The 20769-nt window shown below is 39.5% G+C and overlaps 1 protein-coding gene and 1 long non-coding RNA gene across 8 annotated transcripts in view; one reads left to right on the top strand and one right to left on the bottom strand.

Annotated features, from left to right (window-relative positions):
- The window catches only part of cux1a (cut-like homeobox 1a), a 126333-nt gene that overhangs the window by 89490 nt on the left and 16074 nt on the right, over positions 1-20769 (top strand). For 3 of the 7 annotated variants that reach the window (XM_081353537.1, XM_081353539.1, XM_081353538.1), the window contains exons 10-22: positions 609-713; positions 1559-1747; positions 2833-2891; positions 4105-4156; positions 5106-5202; positions 6638-7366; positions 9754-9834; positions 10981-11082; positions 11883-11969; positions 12840-13303; positions 14135-14467; positions 14708-14867; positions 20405-20683. In XM_081353537.1, coding sequence (XP_081209663.1) covers positions 609-713; positions 1559-1747; positions 2833-2891; positions 4105-4156; positions 5106-5202; positions 6638-7366; positions 9754-9834; positions 10981-11082; positions 11883-11969; positions 12840-13303; positions 14135-14467; positions 14708-14867; positions 20405-20683 — 2737 coding nt within the window. The remainder of the gene's footprint in view (positions 1-608; positions 714-1558; positions 1748-2832; positions 2892-4104; positions 4157-5105; positions 5203-6637; positions 7367-9753; positions 9835-10980; positions 11083-11882; positions 11970-12839; positions 13304-14134; positions 14468-14707; positions 14868-20404; positions 20684-20769) is intronic. The other 4 variants (XM_081353540.1, XM_081353542.1, XM_081353541.1 and 1 more) reach the window with 2 other exon arrangements.
- Positions 49-20422, bottom strand: LOC308683211. Its single transcript, XR_014029232.1, has 4 exons — positions 20287-20422; positions 19129-19324; positions 12818-13235; positions 49-740 (listed from the first exon to the last, which is right to left on the bottom strand). It is a non-coding gene; the product is annotated as an uncharacterized lncRNA (long non-coding RNA).

Genomic DNA, 20769 nt, shown 5'->3' with positions numbered 1-20769 from the left:
TTATCTTTTTGAAAATGTAGGGCAAGCAATAAACAAACACCCGAGTAAAAAGTTTATAATCATTGTTTTCATTAGCATTATTATTCCAATCAGCAGAAAAAAGAACATTTGGTAAGACTTGTTACGTAGACGTTTAGAATAAATTTGCATAATTTAGCTTGTCATTACCATAAATGCATAAAGATGGTGGTGTTGGATTTGGTGCAGCTAAAGGTTGAACGCTTTAAGCAGCTTTTACAATATATAATTATTATTTTTTTAAGTCTCATCATGAATCCAGACATTTGTCTTTAGGTCAGGGATCCATTCTAGGGCAACAAATGAATTAACACCACAATCTTTATTTAAAATAAATTCTGAGTGATTTGCATATTCTGTGAATCAACCAACCGTACATACCTTGACACACTTTAGCTTGAATACTAGAGCACTCAGCCAAGTAGGACCCATGTGAGTTCAGTTAACATTTTTCAGCCCAGCCATATAAAAACAGGCCTGTGATCTTTTAGCTCCCAGTCTTCACAATTCATAAACGTTGGTTGATATAATGGTTATGAATCCTCAACCATGGCAATTTTTCACCCATTTGATCTGTTTGTGGCCCACAGAGGGCCGAGGCGGCAGAGAGGGATGCTGTGAGTCTGAGGGAGCAGCTCGCTTCAGCTGGCAAGACACTGCAACCATCCAATCAGATCGAGAAAACACCGGAAATGGTAAGAGTGATTCTCTGCATGCCTGTACTGTAGAGAGAGGGGCAGAAAGAGGGAGAATAAAGGAGGGAATGGTAATGTGGGAACACTTTCTATGAAGCCTATAATAATTGAATGCATTATAAAGATATTCCCAGTGCATTAGCATTCACAATGTTGTTGTAAATAATTGTAAATATTATACCTTGATTAATTAATTTGATTGATGCTGTAATTGTTCTTATTAATATTATTATAAAAAGATTGATTAATCAATCAGTGTTTGCAAAGAAGATTGAATCATGAATAATTGTAAAAAATATTTGTTATATAAAACCTGATATTCCTAATGTATTATGCATTCACAATGCCATTGTAAATAAGTGTAGCCAATATATTTTTTTAATGTATGATGTATTTTTTTCATTTTTATGTATGTGTATGTAAACACACACATTGTATTTGATCCACTTAAAATGTTGACTACTGTATAATTATTAAATACATTTTAATATTAATTTATTTATAGTTAATAAATTATGAAAAAATAATGAATGAATGTTTACAGCATGAAATATATCAACATAATTATTCATAAGTAATATTATACTTTTATATTTTAATTATGGTTATAATTATTTATGAAACATTTGCAATGTACATTATAGCGTGTTATGAATATAGTGCATTTAAAATACCTTCATAATGCTTTATACAGTATCTACATGCTTGACAAGGCAGGTTTAATTATACATCACATTTTATACAGAATAGTAATTCACATTGCACTGCTTGGAAAACGCACAGGAAGTGTTACCGTTTACGTTGTCAATGCAGCATTGTAAAAAGTGTGTATTTGTTGTGTACAGGACAAGTCTCTGGAGGCGCTATCTTGCACCAGTCTGGAGGCAGAGTTGGGTGCTAAGGAGAGGGAGGTGGAGCGTTTGGCCGAGGATGTTCAAAGACTCCAGGCCAGTCTGGCCCAGCTCAGCGAGACCTCCACCAATCAGATCAGTCAGCTTGAGCAGCAGCTGAGCTCCAAAGAGGCCGTACTAAAGGTCAGTCATTGAAGCATATTAATAAAAAATATAGGTAATATATCAAGTAGGGCATAATTTGTGCCCTCCAGCCAGTATTGAACACTCTGATCTTGTGTTTAGAGTGTTAGTGCTATATAAAAATTCCTGCATTGCACTCCTTAACTGTGGTAAAATCTCTGTACCTCACAGCCTTCTTCATTAATACATAAGCATAAATGAAGAAGCTCCTCTCTTTAGTTAGCTGACAGCTTTAACAAGGACAAGTGAATGAGCCTGGTGGTTCATTATGGAGCAGCGGCCCATCTAAAGTCACATTAACACTGGACTCCAGACACGGGCTGTTTCAACTCGACATTTCATGTTGGATGAAGCGAATGGTCCTGCTCGTGGCAGCAGTCGGCTGCAGGACAGGCCTGTAAATGTTGCAGCGGCTCACACGAGCCATGTGACCTATGTAGTGAATGTTTAGAGTTTGAATGACAGCTGGTTGGATGGCAGGAGACTGAGCTGAGACGAAGCCTTCGCTGAGCCTCACACGGAGAGACTGCTCTGATCTGCCCTGCCTGGAGCAGACTCAAGTTCTACTGAAGAATCTGAGCATGTGCAGTGCGGACAGATTCATGAGCGCATACACATTCTGGACGCACATACGGAATAGTGGTCGAGCTAAATGTTTTTTTTTTTTTTTTTATGGTCGATATCTAGAAAGCAGAACGACTGATATAAAGCCAAAGTATATATATATATATATATATTTTTTTTTTTTATGGGAAAGACATGTTTCATGGTTTGTTTCTTTTTAAATTCTATGTATTTTGGGTCCCTTAAAGGGATATTGCCATTACTTACCTATCCCAAACTCGAATGCTGTTTGCTGTCTATGGAAGATTTTTTGAAGACCCTCTATGCAGCTCTTTAAGCTCATTATGACTATGTCTATCAATCTCCAAAGAGTACATTGACCGAATTTTCATTGGAATATTCATTTAAAGTGCCTCTCTAAAGTGAATATTGTGAATGTTCAGTGTATAATACAGTTCATACACTGATTCACATTACAATTTTGCTTATAAATAAGTATATCTGCCTTTTCTCCTCCCCAGCATCTCGAAGAAAAGCTTCAAGAGCAGTCAGACTACGAGGAGATCAAACGAGAACTCGGGTAAGTTCTAAAGCACTAATTCTGTCAGCACAAATAATCCTGATGCTTTAGCCTTTTCCTTCTCATGTGTGAATATTTTAGCATCATTAACATCATTTTAACGTTGATGTTGCATCAACCTTAACGTGATATTCAAGTACGTAATACCATGAATTGACTGTATCGTAGGTCTAAATAAGCAAAGGTTTTGTTTGCAGTGACCTGAACTGGCATGTTGTATCCACCTTTATAATTTAAGACCCTCAGACCATTCTTAACCTTTATCTGCCGCTCCATTATGCATGTGTCTTCCCCGTCCTTTCTCGCTGCAGGGCTCGAACTTTGAGTCCTCATTACCTGGTGGTCTTGAACTTTACAGTCAGACGTACTGAATTTGATCTGATGTAGTACAGCCAAGCTGAGATATGAACCGCAGAGATCGCCAAACTCCGTCTGCGCACGGATCTTTTATTCCCATATTTTACCAGAAGGAATTTTACTCTGCGGTAATCTCCGTTCGGTTTAATAAATTCAAAGAACCTTAGGTATGCGAGGAGTATTGGGTCTTATTTTTGAGAAAAGCAGATTAAGCACGCTTTGTTGTCGGAGTGGTTTCTGCACAGGACTGAGGGATTTCTGCGTTTCATCTCCAGCCACAGCTGTAATGAGGAGGCTAACGTAGTTTGCATCGGCGATAACCTAATTGAGTGATGTGTGTGTTTTTGGCTCGGCCGCTCGTCTGTGCTGTCGGTGTGTGTGTTGGGAGGCTTCGGGAGATGTCTGGCTGTCCGTTGCGTAACTCGATTTTAGGCGTAATATTCCCAATTGGGACTTATAAAGCAAGTAATCCATGAATAGAGGGTGTTGTTAAGATCTGTGCTTGTCTGATGATCAGCCTAAAAAGCCGCTTTGCTGAATGTATATTGATAGCTTGTTGTCTACTCGAGGCACATTCCACCGTGATATAATGAGTGTTTTCACCCAAAAGGCTTTTGAAAATGGCCCGGTTTAATCCATAGATAACAGATCAGCGCTGGGTAGAGTGCAGCTAGGCACACAGGTTAATTTGGGTAACGTGATTGTAGGTGTCACAGAAATTTTCGAATCACGAACGCTGAGCCAACGCCTGTTAAGCGTTCAGTTCTTGACCTGAAACGGAAAGCGAAGGCATATTTTATGCTTGTAGGACCATTATTTTAATACGTACACTTTTTTTTTTTTTTACTCTCACCAGCACCCTGAAATCAATCGAGCACAACTCATCAGATCATCACTCTTCAGCACAGGTAAGACGTCATGTCATTAGAAAGAATAAAGTTGATTTGTATTGTTCTTTAAATGCATTATAATTGTGAAAGGCAGCATGTTTTATTGGCGTTGATGCTTTTTAAATTCTGAATATCACGTCATAAATTTTTACTTGTTCATTTATATAAAAAAAAGAAGATACATTTTTTTTCCTCTAAATTCATGTGAAAGAGCTGATATCTGAGATTTTTTCCAGTTGTTTTCTTAATGTTTCATTCTTTCCTTCTTCCTTTATATTCTTTCTCCCTTCTTTCCTCATTTCCTTTCTTTTCCTTCCTTTCTGTTCCCTTCCTTCATTCATCACTTCCTTCCTTTCATTTCCTCACTTTTTAAATTTTCTTCCCCCATTTATTTATTTCTTTCCTTTCTTTCCTTTCCATAACTTTGCTTTTGTTTCTTTCATCCTTCATTTCTCTTCTTCCTTCCTTCCTTCCTTTTGTCCTTTGCTCCTTTGTTTCCTTCCTTCCTTCCTTCCTTCCTTCCTTCCTTCCTTCCTTCCTTCCTTCCTTCCTTCCTTCCTTCCTTCCTTCCTTCCTTCCTTCCTTCCTTCCCATACCTTTCCTTGTTTATGCCTTAATTTCCCTTCCTTTCTAAAACTGTACGTTTTTCTTTCTTTCTTTCTTACTTCCCTTTCTATAACTTTCCTTTTGTTTTTGTTCCTTCAATTGACTACTTCCTTTCTTTTCCCTCCTGTGTCCTTCCTTCCTTCCTTCCTTCCTTCCTTCCTTCCTTCCTTCCTTCCTGTCTAAAACTTTACATTTGTTTGTTTTCTTTCTTCCTTACTTCCCTTTCCATAACTTTCCTTTTGTTTTTGTTCATTCAATTGCCTTCTGCCTTTTTACTTCCTTCCTCACTTCCTTTCCCCCCTCTTTTCTGTTTCCTTCCTTCCTGTTTTTTTTTCTCTCCCTCATCTATCCGTCATTTTAGGACTCGTCCAAGCCTTTGGAGATGTTGCTGACAGGGAAAGACCATAACCAGCTCTCAGAGAGCGCATTGAAACGACTGGCCAACAGTGACTTCAGTGGTGAGTTTCCAGTGTCCAGCCTCTTCCGAGGAACATTAACTTCCAGTTGCTGGGATATTGCAAAGATGCAGTTTATACACAGCAACTTTGGTGATTTTATTGATTTTTTTTCCAAACCTAACTTTACCTAAAATCCAGTAGGATGTGCAACATGACCTAAAAAAAACTTTCAGAACTTGAGCTGAATGATTTTATTTGGCCCCAAGAAAAAAATGAATAAATATCGTAACAGATCATACTGATAGTGACGAGTTAGGTTTGGAGGCACCCGTGTTGTGAAGGTCAGTTCACCCTTTTCTAGAGGCAGCAACATATTAGGATTTGGTATGTAGGAGATCAGGTCACCTGGGGCTTGCATAAATCCTGAACAGCTAGCGGAGACCAATGTGATAATTAGTACTTATTTCCCTTTTCCTGCCCTTTCGACCACGCTCTGAATGTGTGAGGTTGAAAATGTCATTACAGAACACCTCTGGACACCCCATGGAGATCATACATTTAATTTGCGTTTTAAATGTGACTTTATATCCCAAATTTTGCATTTTTAAACCTGGCATTCGCTGCTGACGGCAATGACAGAGAATCGTCTGTGATCGTAGCATGTATCTGTCTCTGACAGCCAACAGAATTCTATTGCACTGGATATTGATTTTGCCACCGTTGTATAAAGTGATGGTATTGTTATGGAAGCGCACACAGCAGAGGTGTTTTGTCATGGCAAAAAGGATAACCGTACTGACACCCACAATCCCTTGCAGTGAACAGTCCCCACAGCATGAGCAGGTAGCCCACGCACAGTTGCCTGGCCTGATATCTCTGGACATGCCTGCTAGTCTACAGACCTCAGAGGAGATCAGTGTTAAACGTCAGCCTGTGGCACATGCGCACTCATACACATACACATACACAAACAGATACGGCTGTGGTTTGAATCTGGCCTTCTATACGTTCCAGTCCCATTCTTGCTTGGATGACCTCCTTTCCCATTTCAGTATAAAGTGGCTAAAAGACTAGAACTACGCTAATAAAATGTTCTTTATGGACAGTCATCACTGGAGTAATAGTCCTATTTCACATCTCTCTGGAATACTTGATTGTGATTGGTCAGATGGCATTGTGTAGTCATATTGTTTTGTATAATGATGGCTAAACTGTTCCAGTTAACCGATTTCCTTTTGCTAGTTATGTCTTTGGAATGTACTCTTTCTTTACTCAACTTAACTCAATATTTTAATATTTCTTACTTAATTCATTAAGTAGCCATGTAATAAGTGATTGTACTGTCAGTTGGCCAGTCTCCCAAAATAAACCCCTTCAGGATGGTACAAAATCATCTTGCCAGGATTTTACTCTGCATTTATCTCTTAAATATATTTAGTATCAGTCTAAATCAGTATCCATGATTTTCCTCGTCACACATCGGTTTGTTTTACAGGTGCATTGGGGCGGAAAAGTAATGAAACTACAGTGGAAAACCCTCAGCGTCTTCCTGCCACTCCGGTCCCTACCACACTCCAGGGGTCTCCTCCTCCTCCCTCCCCTCAGCTTTTGATGAGGACGGGCACCGCTACCTCCGAATCTGCTGCCAGTGCCAACGGTACCCACCCTTTTTCCCCCACGGGCATCGGGCCAGACTTCTTTACCCCCGGCATGGCCAGCGTGGGCGCCACGTTCCCCCCACTGGCTGGCAAAATGGCACTCAACTCTCTTCTTCAGAGGCAGCTCATGCAAACCATCTACACCAAAGCCCTCCAGGACCCTTCTCCAAGTTCTGTTCTGTTCGGGCCACCCCATTACGCTACAACCAATTCTCTCTCCAGCCCCCTACCCCCTCAATCAGCGGGCAGCCCGGAGGTTAACGGCATGGCGCCCTCCCCCAGCCAGTCGGAGGGCGCGGGTAGCACGTCGGAAGGGGAGGAAATGGACACGGCTGAGATCGCCCGACAGGTCAAGGAGCAGCTGATCAAACACAACATCGGTCAGCGTGTGTTTGGTCATTATGTTCTGGGTCTGTCCCAAGGCTCTGTCAGTGAGATTCTGGCCCGGCCCAAACCCTGGAGCAAGTTAACCATCCGTGGCAAAGAGCCGTTTCACAAGATGAAGCACTTCCTGTCTGATGAGCAGAACATCCTGGCGCTGAGGAGCATCCAGGGCAGGCAGAGAGGTCAGTAACAGAGCTTGAGGAAAAGACATAACCTTGTTATCTCTCCCAACTCTTTCAAACATTATGCATGCGATTAAAATGTGCTCTGTAACAGCATGATAAATTTCTCTTATATATAAGCAACTTCAACATGGGCACACTAATGTTAGCATTCTCACAGAGCACATATTCCTTTAAAGAATCAAATCGGATGCGTTAAATAGTTAAATGTGTGCAAGAACGAGAGGGCAGTGCTTTGCGATTGCTGTGATCCAGATGTACTACCCTTTATTGAAGCTTGTTTCTGCCTCCAAAAATCTGGATTGGGTAATTGTGAGATAAAATTTTAAATAAGAACCAAATTAACACTTTGATAACTAAAATTTGTGAGATGAAGTGGCAATTGACACATATAAAGTTGCATTTGTGAGATGTTTGTGATGTTTTTGAGGTGTGAAGTCGTATTTGTGAGCTATTACAGTCACAATTGTGAGGTATAATTTTTTTTTTATTATTATATAAATAAAAGTCGCAATTATGAGTCAAAAGTTAATTTGTGAAAAAAGTTAATTTGTGAGGTGAAAAAGGTCTGAGGCATAAAGTTGCATTGGTGAGGTAAAAAAAAGTCACATTTGTAAGGTATGATGTGTCAGTCGTGATGTATAAAGACACAATCGTGAAGTATGAAGTCACAATTTAATTTTTATTTTGGGTGAAAACAGGCTTCCATGATTCCCTTTCGATAAGCTTTAGGCTAACCCTAACCCTTTCATCCACAATGCAATGGTGCACATAACCTTCAAAATTGAGAGTCTTCGGATAACTACATGAAGCGCATAGAGACTAGACACTAGATTCTGACGAAAACGCTATTAGTACTCAGTTGGCACAGGCGGCTTGTTGATTAGAGCTAAACATCAGGAGTCTACCCTTTCTTTCATTTCGGTCTCAGCCTACGGGTGAAGAGGAAGTTCAGAGAGGTTTGCAAGCGTTATGTTTTGCCTCAAGTCTGTGTTTCACAGCTAGAGTGAACAAATCAAGGCTGAGCCCAGCGTGAGCGAGAGTACTTGCATATGAGGGCAGTTGGCTGTGAATCCTTGAAGCCGTGTTGAGCCGAGTCTAAGTTTGTTCAGTCTAGCTGTGAGGCAGTAGTTTTGAAACCGAGCCGGAGCTGAAAAAGGCTGACTGTGCTGCCCGTGCGTCTGCACACCGGTTTGGAACGTCTTCAAGGGAGTCTGGTCTGGCTGTCTGCCTCCATAGCGTCGGCTTGTGGTCTCCCATGGGAGTAGGAACTTTGTAAAAACCTTAAAACCCATTCATTCACATCAAAGACCTGGGCTAAAGGAGCACATTAATGTTGAAATAATCACTCGAGTGAGTTCTGCAGGGTGCAGGTGGCTTTCTATGAGGTCAGACTAGGTCGATTTGTGTTTAAGCTTAACAAACTACCATTCAAAGGATATTTACACTTATCAGTTCATGTAAAGGTATTACTTTGGATTAGAATTACTAAGTGTTTCCAAAACTGACTGTGAAGACATTCTGACATCTATATAAGATCAGAGCTCAACAATAAGAATTCTTTTGCAACACATTTTAAATGCTTCAGAAAATGATTTAGGTTTTTTCCCCCATACCTTTTAGAGAAATATATTATTATTACCTAAAACTTTAAGTAAATATTTTTTAGTTGACATTTAGTTTATAAATTGACATTTTATTTAATAGTTAATAGTTTACCCTAAAATTAAAAAAGTTTCTTTTTCAGGTTTTCAGAATTTTTTTTTTTCTCAATATTAATTCTTATTATTTGTGTTTGTAATGTCTATTTTTATTGGTGTTTTTAAATGTTTGAATTGTAATTGTGACTCTACTACTATATATATATTTATTTTTATTTAAATTAAACAATATATAAAATATATTTTTCTGAAAAGCAGATTTTTATTTATTTAATATTAAACAATAAAAATTAAAATATATTTTCTTCACCGAAGAAAAAATTATAATTTAGGTTTTTAATTTGCAGTAAGTGCTGGAAATTATAAAATTACAATATAACTCTGAAAGCTATGCAAATGATTCATGATTCAATGAGATGAAAATGGTCATTGTAGCAGATACAACAAAACTTAATCTGTCTTCGTTAATAATAGCTAAATAACCATAGTAACGCATCTAAATCAGGTGCATTCAAATTCCAAATGCAGCGCATTTGCACGTCATGCAGTGATGCTGCAACACTAGACTGATAGGACAGGTGACATTTCCATCAACAGGCCTAAAAAAATCTCTCATACTTGGGTCATTCTTATTGTTGAGCCCTGGAGATGATTGGACAACTGACAGCAGAAGTTTAGGGCTTGGTCTTACTTTATTTCTATCTTCCGCCACTTGTTTTCCAACAGAGAACCCAGGCCAGAACCTGAACAGAGTATTTCAGGATGTTCCGAAGCGAAGAACCGGCTCGGAAGGCTCCACGCGGCCAGGTCTGTCTCACGCCTTCCCTCTCGTGTTACGAGTTTCTGGAGTGTCAGATCCGCTCTGTCTGTATGTTTTTGTTGTGCTGGTCTGTTTCTTCTCAATCTCTGGCCTGGAATCTGTTGCAAAACAAGTGAGTGAGACAGACAGGGCTGGAAGAAGTGTGACTGGAATAAAAAAAAAAAAAATCTCGTTCCGACTGTCTGAAGACAGCGGTTTACAATAACTGCTACACCTTTGACTTCATAGATTAGTTTCAAACTTTGGAAAAACTTTGTGTGTGTGTTATCAAGTCTAAACCAATGTAACTTTCCATCACGGAGGTCCTTGAGAAGTCTGTCATGTTATTTTGTGGTCAGCTTGTGTGTTTATATATGTGTGTGTGTGGCAGAATCCTTCAGGCAGATCCACAGTGCCACCACATTACAACTGGTGGTTGAGTCTCCCCTAGGGCGGCGCTGTGGGTGGCTAGCCTGTGTGTGTGTGTGTGTGTGTGTGTGTGCGTGAGAGAGAAAGGGCGAGAGAGCATTACTTCCACCTCACACACTTGTCCAGCTGCTCTCATCACACACCAGTGACTCTGACCTTGCCCTGTTTCCCACTGCTCATTGGGCAGTTCCTCTGCCACTTTTTCCCCCTCTCTCTCTCTCCATATTTATTATTATTGCACCGACCCGTCTGATGATACTTCCATACAAGCTTCGTTGTTTCTCATGGACTTTGTCCAAATCTCACCGACTCTTTGTTCTGTGGACTTGTGGAGGACAGGAAAAGGTTTCAGTCCTTACACAGGAAGTGCTGCTGTAGCCAGGGGCAGTGCAGGTGCTGATTCACACAGTATTATAGACAAGCAAACGATTGCTAATGGTTTTTTAGTTCTGTGCCGTTGAGTTTGGTTGCAGGATTGCATTTCCATAACAAAAAAAAGTGCCAGCCTTATTTTAGCATACCGCATAGATTGTTGTTAAAGTAAGCTTGCGTTTGCACCTGTTTAAACTTGCCGTGCAGAAATAGTAAAGAGCATAGCAATATTTTTTTGCTGTTTTCAATCTAAAAGGTTGTATATTGTCCTCCATTTCAGAACAAAACTGATCTATATGTTGTTACACATGATGTCTCATGCACAGCTACATGTCCTTGTCGTGTCTTCACAGGTAACATCACCACGCGGATCCGCACACCTGAGACCGGCTCCGATGAAGCCATCAAGTCCATCTTGGAGCAGGCCAAGAGAGAGTTACAAGTGCAGAAAGCAGGTGAGTCTTTTTATGCCATCAGGAAAACAAGGGTCCAGGCATTCACACCTGTTTTCCATTGACCCACAACCAGTTAAGTCACTTCAGGATAGGACTCACTTTTGTCACCTGAATACGATCATTCTTGCATTCACTTTTTCTAAATGAGCCAGTAAGTTTTCTGATGTAGAGCTGATTGTGGCATCGTCAAACTAATAAAATACACTACTGTTCAAAAGGTTAGGGTAGGTAAGTGGGTTTTTTTTAAAGAAATTTTATTAAGCAAGGATGCATTCAGTTGTTCAGAAGTAATAAGATTTTTTTCTATCTCAAATGAATGCTGTTCTTTTGAATTAAGGTTTCTAACAAAATAAAGCAGCGCAACTTTTTTTTAAGCATTGATGATAATATGTTTCTTGCGCACCCAGTCAGCATATTAGAATGTTTTCTGAAGGATCATGTGACACTGAAAATTCAGATTTGCCATTAGAGGAGTAAATTACATTTAAAAATATATTAAAACAGAAAACGGTCATTTTAAATTGTAATACTATTTTACAATATTACTGTTTTTACTGTATCTGATAAATGCAGCCTTGGTGAGACTCCTTTCAAACAACTTTTGAACAGTAATGTATGTTGGCTAAAACTGTAATTGCAATGTAGAAGAACTGTCTAAAACAAATGATTATATCAGTCAATAACATACTGAGTCATATCCTCCCTGTTTTGAGTGTTTAAAATTCCCACTTTTACCTTTTCCTGTCCAAGCTTGTGTAACGGAATTAAACTAACTGTCTCTTCCCCACCTGCCACTGCAGACGGCGTGGGGGAGAGGCAACGGCGATCAGGTTACCACAGAGGGTCGGGCAGCTATTTCCAAATATATGCACACAGTCTAAGACTTGGTGAGGTTTTGTGCTGTCTGTTGAAAGTTCCCCCCCAGATTTTACTCCCACGCCAAGAGCGCTACTGCTTCCAATTAACTTCTCACTGTCATAAATCAGTCTGAGTCATGGAGATTTATGACGGATGTATGTTTTATATATATACATCAATGAAAAACCCAGTGTATACACATGTTGAGAAATCTTTTATGATCTAACTCACAGAAAACTGACGTCTTTAACTTTATTATTTGAAACTCTTTACAGAGAGTTCCTTTTGCTATAATATTATAGCATTTATATACAGTATATATTACATTTACATTAAACTCCAAATTTATTCTACAGTATTATTGGGTAACATAGGGCAGCAATCTCTTACTGGCACCCTATGAGTAGTTCATCCAACATGAGAGTTCTGTCATCATTTATTCCCCCTCATGTCTTTCCAAACCAGTATAGCTTTCATTCTTCTGTGGAACACAAAAGAAGATGTTTTTGAATGTTAACGCTACTCTTTTCCATGCTATAGAAGTATATGGTCAGGGGCTGTTGATATCCAAACATAAGAGACATATGAGTATTAAAACACCATTAGAGTATCATAACATTAGTCTATATAGCAAAATTGTCATTTTATGAAACTATTTTGTCTTTTTTGAAGCTTGACAGCTTGTGGTAACTATAATCTTTCACTGACGTAACATTCTTAAATCTTTCTACTTTTGTGTTCCACAGAAGAAAGTAAGTCATATGGGTTTTGAAAACACAAGGAAGAGTATATAATGGCAGAATAGTTATTTTAATTTAGGCTGTTTTTTGAGTAATAATATGGTGATTTATTGGTAAAACAGATTGTGACCACTTACATGTTGTCTTCTGTTCCTGCAGTTGAGAATTCTCAGCCTCCGTCCTCCTCCAGCAACTCTGACGAGAACATTCGCTCCATCCTTGAGCAGGCTCGGAGGGAGATGGAGGCCCAGCAGGTGGCTTTGGAGCCTGTATTGAAGGCCAGCTCTATGGCCCCGACAGATCTCTCGCTGCTGGGCTCAAAGCTCCTGGGCTCCCCGCTCTCCACTCTCCCCTACACCCCAATTGCTCAGTCTCTGAAAAAGCCCTCCACCTCTCCTCTCCTGGACTTCCACAGTGGGGTGAAGAAGGAGATGGGTGAGGTGGCCGTCTCAGATATGGGGCTGGATGGGGTGCCCAAGCTCGGACGTCTCTCAGAGAGTGGAGGAGGTGTAGGTGGGGGTTCTTGGAGGGAACACTGGTGGAGCACAGGTCTTTCTGAGCGCCGCGGAACCGGGCAGACCTCCGTTAGCGAAGATCCCCACAGCCAAGAGGATAGCAAGGAGGTATAGTGCATTATTAGTAACTTTTGGATGCCACATATCACCAAATATTATAGAAATACACAAACACACACACACACACACACACATCTATCCATCTATCGATCTATTGTCTGTCTGTCTGTCTGTCTGTCTATCCATCCATCTATATATATGTGTATATGTGTGTGTGTGTGTATATATATATATGTGTGTGTGTTATTTTAGTATTAGTTATATAATATTATTGTATTTTGAAGTATTATAATTTAATTTATTTTAAGTAATCTAATGTGCTTTTGTCATTTTTATTTGTTTTTCTCCCCAATATTTTTTTTAGCTTTAATTTTTTTTTTCAGATTTATTTTACTTTTTTTTTTTTTCATTTTTCATAATTTTTCATTTTCATTTTTAATTTAATTTAACAACATTTTTCATTTTCGTTTTTCGTTTTTTTCTTTTTTTTTTTTAATTAACGAAAACAATTTTAGTTTATTTTAGTTGTATATTGTCAATAAGTTTACTATATATCTTTTTTCTATGCATCATTAGAGTACTATTAAATGTGTAAATCAGAAAATATACATAAAACTTTGGCTAATACAATAAAATAATTGTGATTAATGTCATGATTTCAGACCAGTCTTTAGAGAGCAGAATATAGAAACTGAAAAAATTTTGTGTGTGTAATTTATGCCACCCGAACATCTATATTGCATAGAGGGAATACTATTTCATCCATAAGTTCTGAATTTACTTTATATTATTCCAGTCAGACTCAGAATTATACTGCACACTAGAATGCAGTTCCCTCATATGGCTAACCCCAACTCTGTTACTCTTTGCCCCCACCAGAAGCTCCCTCGGCTGGGCAGCACCGCGCCCGTGGCTCCTGCTTCCTCTCTGGATTACTGGAAGGACTGGCCCAGCTCAGAGTCCCCGTACTCACAAAGTTCAGAGCTCAGTCTGCAGATGCCCAGCGGCAGCGAGACCCCTCAGAGCAGCCCACTGCCTTCCTCCTCGCCTTTACTGTCCCTCCCCAAAGTCGCCAAACCCGTGGTGCCCCCGCTCACCCCCGAGCAGTACGAGTACTACATGTACCAGGAAGTAGACACTGTCGATCTCACACAGCAAGTCAAAGACAAACTAGCCAAGAATGGCATCTGCCAGCGGATCTTTGGCGAGAAGGTCAGTGCTTTTCACATCAGATACGCTTCCATTGATTACCCATCCGTCGTTCTGCTAAGAAATGATTTGAGCGCTTGTGTGTCGGCATCTTTTTTATACTCCATGCAAATGTATCACTTTGTAATACCAGCTGCATCTTTCTTCTTATTGCATCATAAAATATCTTCATATTGGTTTCAGGGCTGTTTTTCTCTGAATCTCATGTACCGTATCCCCTGTGTGTTTGTGTGCGGGTTGCAGGTGCTGGGCCTCTCTCAGGGGAGCGTGAGCGACATGCTCTCTCGGCCGAAGCACTGGAGCAAGCTCACGCAGAAAGGAAGAGAGCCGTTTATACGCATGCAGTTATGGCTGAATGGCGAGCTGGGCCAGGCACTGATGCCAATGCCCGGACAGACACAAGGTAACATCCAGACACTGTTTACCATCACACACTCATGTGCACAGAGGAACTCTTTCTACAAAGCATCATAGGTGAAAATACAATCAAACGCTCTGTGGCAAAATTTCCGGGTTCTTGAGGCACCGCAAAAAAGAGCTCTTTTCAATTTGGAGATTCATTCAAATTTACCTGAAAATGACCAAAATGTTTAGAAGCGGATCAGGACAAACTTTGTCCTGATTTATGATAGTTCATAGATTAAAATTAAAGTAAAGTAAAGTAAATTAATAAATTAGTAACATATTATCAAATAAAATAACAAAATAAAATTCTTTTGATTGCATTTTTGTCTTAAATTTTTTTTTTTTTATCTGAGCAATGTCAAATATTATTTATTGTGGTAAAATGTGTCAAGCAGTGAAATTGACACATTGATGCATCCTTCATGCATTTACTTTATTTTTTTTTAATATGCCACGTTTCTCATGCTTCAGAAGTGTTGCATCGCAAGTGCCGCATACGTGCGAGAATGTGTTGCGCGTCTGGAAATTTCACATTCTGAAAATAGTTAAAACTGATTTTGTCCTCATTTTGTGAAGTGATGATATCACTTAGATAATAATTTAACACGCATTATTTCATGCTCTGCAGATCAGTAGTAGCAGAGAACCCGGAAGTTCTTGTGTGACCTCAGTGTAGTTTCATCTATACAAAGAAACATGCATAGTGGCTCAAGACGGATGTGAAAGAGCTTCTCGTTCTGATGTGGCTTTGGTTTCTTGGTTTCACTACTCACATCCTGAGCAGTCATCAAAGCCACCATTCACTCGGCTTTCTTATCATTTGGCATAGGCGTTTGAGAATGCAAAACTCTCCCTCCTATCTCTTTTTCGCCAATCACATCCTCTACTCGCTAAAATTAGATTACTAAAATACAGTATCTAGCTCAGAAAGTATCGCAGGAAGAAAAGCAAGCTGCCTGGCCTCTCATGTTGAGATTGCCAATTTTTTACACTAAAAAACACCTTTTTTTCTTGGTGTATATCTTGTTTGATTTCAGAAGTTTAATTTTGACTTAAATGGATGGCTTATAATACAGGGCACTCTGAGAAGCAGTTAAAAAAAAAAGAAGAAAAACATCATTTCCTGAAAATGCTAATGGCTGCATTCCTTTAATGGTTTGACTAATACTGGTTTTAGCCTGGCTTGAATAAATAACCGAGGGCAAACCAAATCTCAGTGTATTTCTTCAATAGTTTAGCCAGCTGTACCTCATTCGGCCCTACGGTGGGAGAATTTAAATAACTCATGACTAAATGGATTCAGGATCATACTGTTGACCCACTTTTAGTGTGCAATGCTAGGATAACAGCATTCTGTTGATCGATTTCAGATGATTATCAAAGCGCTATGTAATCATTAGCACTTATGTTTAGGGGCTTTTTCAAATCCTAAACCCTTAGCATCACACTTTGGTGCGTTATTCTTCCCGCATTGTTTGTGCTACAGACCTGAATGATAACTGAAACTGACTTTGCTAAGCTATCATACTTATGGATGTGAAAATCTAGTTATTATTTTGCAGTTCAAGGCCTTTTTAAAACCCGTCATGCCGTTTATTAGCAGTCATCAATTTTTATATTTCCGTTGACCTGAATTTCAAGGAAAGGCATTGGGGGGTTGGGTTAAATCGCTGCAGCGTGGATGGGGAGGGGGTCTGTCTCATAGGGGCCATCCAGAAAAGGCCCCCTGGGCTCTCTCAAGAGCCTCCTTGAGCTGTTGTAATCAATTAGCCCATCAGTGCTGGAATATATGATAATTACCCACCTCTCCTCCTCTGTGACTGGCTGCCGAACGCACCATCATGCTCCAGTGGCTGATTAATATGCAAATAATCAGCCGATGGAATGATAAATTGGAGTCAAGCTGTGCGTGTGAGTGCGAGGCCGATTATGATGAATAGCACTTGCTCGCTGTCCTACTTAAAGAAGCTTTTCTCTGTCATTTTTACCACAAATTAAGCCGAGTAATATATACATTTTAGCAATGAGTTCAGCAAGAGGTGGGGAAAAAATGGAATAGGAAATGATCAACTTTGAACTGAGGCTGTTAACTTAAACAGAATTGTAAAGGTCAGAGCGTCTTCTTGTTTAATCCAACCTGGGGAGAATTTAAAGGGACCTTTGTTAACCACACACTAAGACAAAAACACAAGGTTATTGTAATTTTGAAATATTCCCTTATTTTTTCATTTCATGACGTTACATTGGAAATATAAAAAATCTTGTATGCTCACCAAGGCTGCATTTATTTGATCAAAAATACGGTAAAAGCAGTAATATTATGAAATATTACAATTTAAAATAACTTTTTATTTGAATATATTTTAAAGTGTAATTTATTATTGTGATAGAAAAGCTGATTTATTAAATGTATTAACTGATTTATTAAACATTAACATTATAAATGTCTTTACTGTCACTTTTGATCAGTTTAAAGTCTTTGTTGAATAAAATATCAATTTCTTAAAAAAAAATCTTTCTCAGGCAAATTTTTGATTATATATTTTGTATACACTTTTATTTTTTGGTATTGCTTTGTTTTGGTTTTTAGTTTCAGTATAGTTTTAGTTTTCAACCCCTTTAACAATATTATTTATTGTGATGATGTGGTTTTCACATTTACCTGCCTGGAAACATCACGTACAGGAAGTGAACCATGATTGGTTGTTTTATATTTATCAAACACTCCCTTCCTCTCGTATAGGGTTAAAGAATACATCAATATAAAAGCATTTCTTTTTAAACAGTTATTTTTTTTTTTAAATTCATTTTTTTATTAACCCTAGTAACCTTGGCATAAGGATATGTTTACACATACATTCATCCGGTGACGTGCCAGTGTGGATAGTTGGGGAAAAAGTGTGTTTAAATGAACTGGCCAGGCTTGACCGATTTGCCAGATAATCTGAACAGCAGGCACCATAATGGCCCGAGCTTTAGAGGGTCTGTAATGGGTTTCTTTCTTCCAGCTGCCCTGTTCTGTGCCTCACAGCTTTCAGCACGGAGCACTTAGCACTGAGCTAATGCACCTCAGTGAAAAAAAAAAAAAAAAAAAACTGCAAATGGTGGCAGGACACAGGAAAGAGCCTGAATGTGGATTTAAAACAGGACGTTTTTGATGACTCAGATTGATTTAGGTCAAGTGATTGATACAGTATATGCTGGTTTATAGAAAGAGATGAGTCGGTTATTGCTTAAAAATAGAGGACTACTTCACCCGGAAATGAAACTCTGTCATAATTACTTACCATTATGTCGTTCCAAACCAGCATGACTTTCTTTCATCCACTGTAACTGCACAGAGAACCACTATGTTCTTCACAAATGTTTCTTTTGTTTTGTGCTGACTTTGCCAAAGAAGGAAAGTCATACAGGTTTGTAATGACACTGTGGTGAGGAAATAATCATTTTTTTGGCTGAACTATCTTTTTCAGATAAGCCATGTGGGAAAATTAAAAAAAGCAAGCTACACAATAAAGGTTAAAAAAAAAAGAAAGACTAAAAGACTATGTAGATGTGGTTGCAACACCACGCATGGTTCTTCCTGTTCGCTTTCTGTTGTCCTCTAGCAAGTGTCCTGTATATTGCCTGTCCTTACTGACCCTCATTAGGACGACACACTCAACCGGGCTAAAACAAGCTCTCCTCCAGGGTGTGTGTGTGTATGTGTATGCATAGGTGTGTGTGTGTGAGTGAGTTGAAGAGCACTACATGACCCCTCATCAGTCTCTCCAGATCCGCTCCTCTGAATGTCAGTCCGTCCTTGCGATCGTCCAATCAGAACCCATATAAGATTAGACCGCGCTGTAGTTTGAGGTGAGAGCGCGTCGATCGGATGTTTTCGGGCCCGTTCGGGTTTAAACCTGTTGTGCGCCAATGAGACTCAGTCTCATCATGCATCAAAATTAGGGCCGGACAGATGTAGGCTTTCATGTTTGTGCCGCTTATTCCAGCTTCAGCGTGTGTGTGTGTGTGTGTGTGTGTGTGTGTGCGTGCTCAGCCACATGTGTAGCTGCATTAACCAGCTGTGTGTCCAGATGCGGTCGCCCCTCCCGTCCTCTTTATCACACGCATACGCACTGGTTACTTGCAGCATGTCACAGGAACATCCTGTCATTCCTGCTCGTGTCCCAAAAACACCTCCTACCTCCCTCGTTCCCCTCCCACACAGAGACACACACACACACACACGCAGACCATGCCGCCAGTCAAACTGTCACCAGGCTGTGCGTGGTCTTGCTGCAGATCTGATATGACTGCCTGCTCCCCGCCTTGAGCGCCCTGCTCTCTGCTTGCCGTGTCCCCCAGCTCGGCAGGCAGCTAATCCAAACTGACGCTCCCTCCCGATGCTCTCTTCACCACCAGCACTGCACTGCACTGCCACAGCAAACCAATCAGAGAGTCGAGCTGAAAGGGCTAGAGGAAGATGGGAAATGAAAGGGAAGAGTATTAGAGAGCATGTTAGGTGCTTGATGTCTACGTGTTAAAGGAACAATTCACTCAAAATGAAAATGCGGTCATTATTTACTCGCTCTTAAACACATACGTATGTCTTTTTATATTCTGTTCAACAAAATAAAGGGAAGCGTATGTTTGTTGATGAAATCAGAATTTAAGCTCTCATGTTTCTGGATGTTCACAGTGCTTTAAATATCGGTCCGATTACACAATTTGTTATATATATAAAATATATTCATTATTATTCATTCTAATTAATTGGTAGTATTAGTTATTAAAACGTAACCCCTTTTATTTAAAAATATACATATAAATAAATAAAGATGCATAAGTTTGGTACAATAATTTTTTATGTTTTTGAAAGACTTTTGTTTTCACCAAGGCTGCGTTTATTTGATCAAAAATTAGTCAAAGCTGATTTGGTGCTCAAGAAACATATCTTTATTGATATAAATTATATATTAATATTTTTGTGGAATCCTTGATTTAAAAAAAAAAATAAAAATCTTTGATTGAATATAATGTTAAAAAGAAGAGCATTTATTTGCAATAGAAACTACACTCACTTTTGATCAATTTAATGTGTCCTTGCTAAATATAAATTATTAATTTGTTTAAAAAATCTTACTGATCCCAAGCATTTGAACTATAGTGTGTTTTCGGCCTTGGAGATTCTTCAATAAAATATATTTTTTCTGTTTCATTAAAGTTTCATTGTTGGAAGAGCTAAATCGGTATGAACATATTAATTCTCAGAACACTAAACACGTTTAACTCCCTTCCTCCTTAATTTATTTGTCTCATTATGCTTCAAGAGAAGCTGTGACTTGGCATGACATGATGCATCTGTCACTGTCCATCACTTCCTGTTGCTGAGCAGGAGGACCTTGTTTAGGGTTACGGTTTCATTGGCTACTCACTCCATATTTAGACAGATCTTCATTCAGGCCTTCTGTCGATAAATAATGCCCAGCCAACGGACGAGGTCACGTGTTGCGTTGGCGCAACGTCTTAATTCGGTTCCTCTCGTTTCCATAGAGATTACTCCGAAGACCTCAGCCAGCTGCAGTCCTGCCCCAGAATCCCCTCTGAGTTCGGCTGAGGAGTCGGTAAAAAGCCAGCAGGAGGAGCAGATGTGCCGAGCGTCCATCCAGGAGCCCAGCGAAACTTCCGAGTCCCAGCCTGGCACGCCTCTACCGTTACCTCTGCCGGGACACGGGGGTCTTAGCATACAAGAGATGGTGGCAATGTCACCCGAGCTGGACACCTACGCCATCACTAAGAAAGTAAAAGAAGTTCTCACAGATAACAACCTTGGTGAGTGTGTTCAATAAACCCAGTGGTGGCCAGTGTACCCCAGTGAACAAAATTTGGACTATCTCTAATCTACTCATAATTTCTAG

The sequence above is a fragment of the Scardinius erythrophthalmus genome, assembly GCF_964197995.2.
Source record: "Scardinius erythrophthalmus genome assembly, chromosome: 23".
NCBI lineage: Eukaryota > Metazoa > Chordata > Actinopteri > Cypriniformes > Leuciscidae > Scardinius > Scardinius erythrophthalmus.
This window is presented reverse-complemented; position numbering and strand designations above follow the sequence as displayed.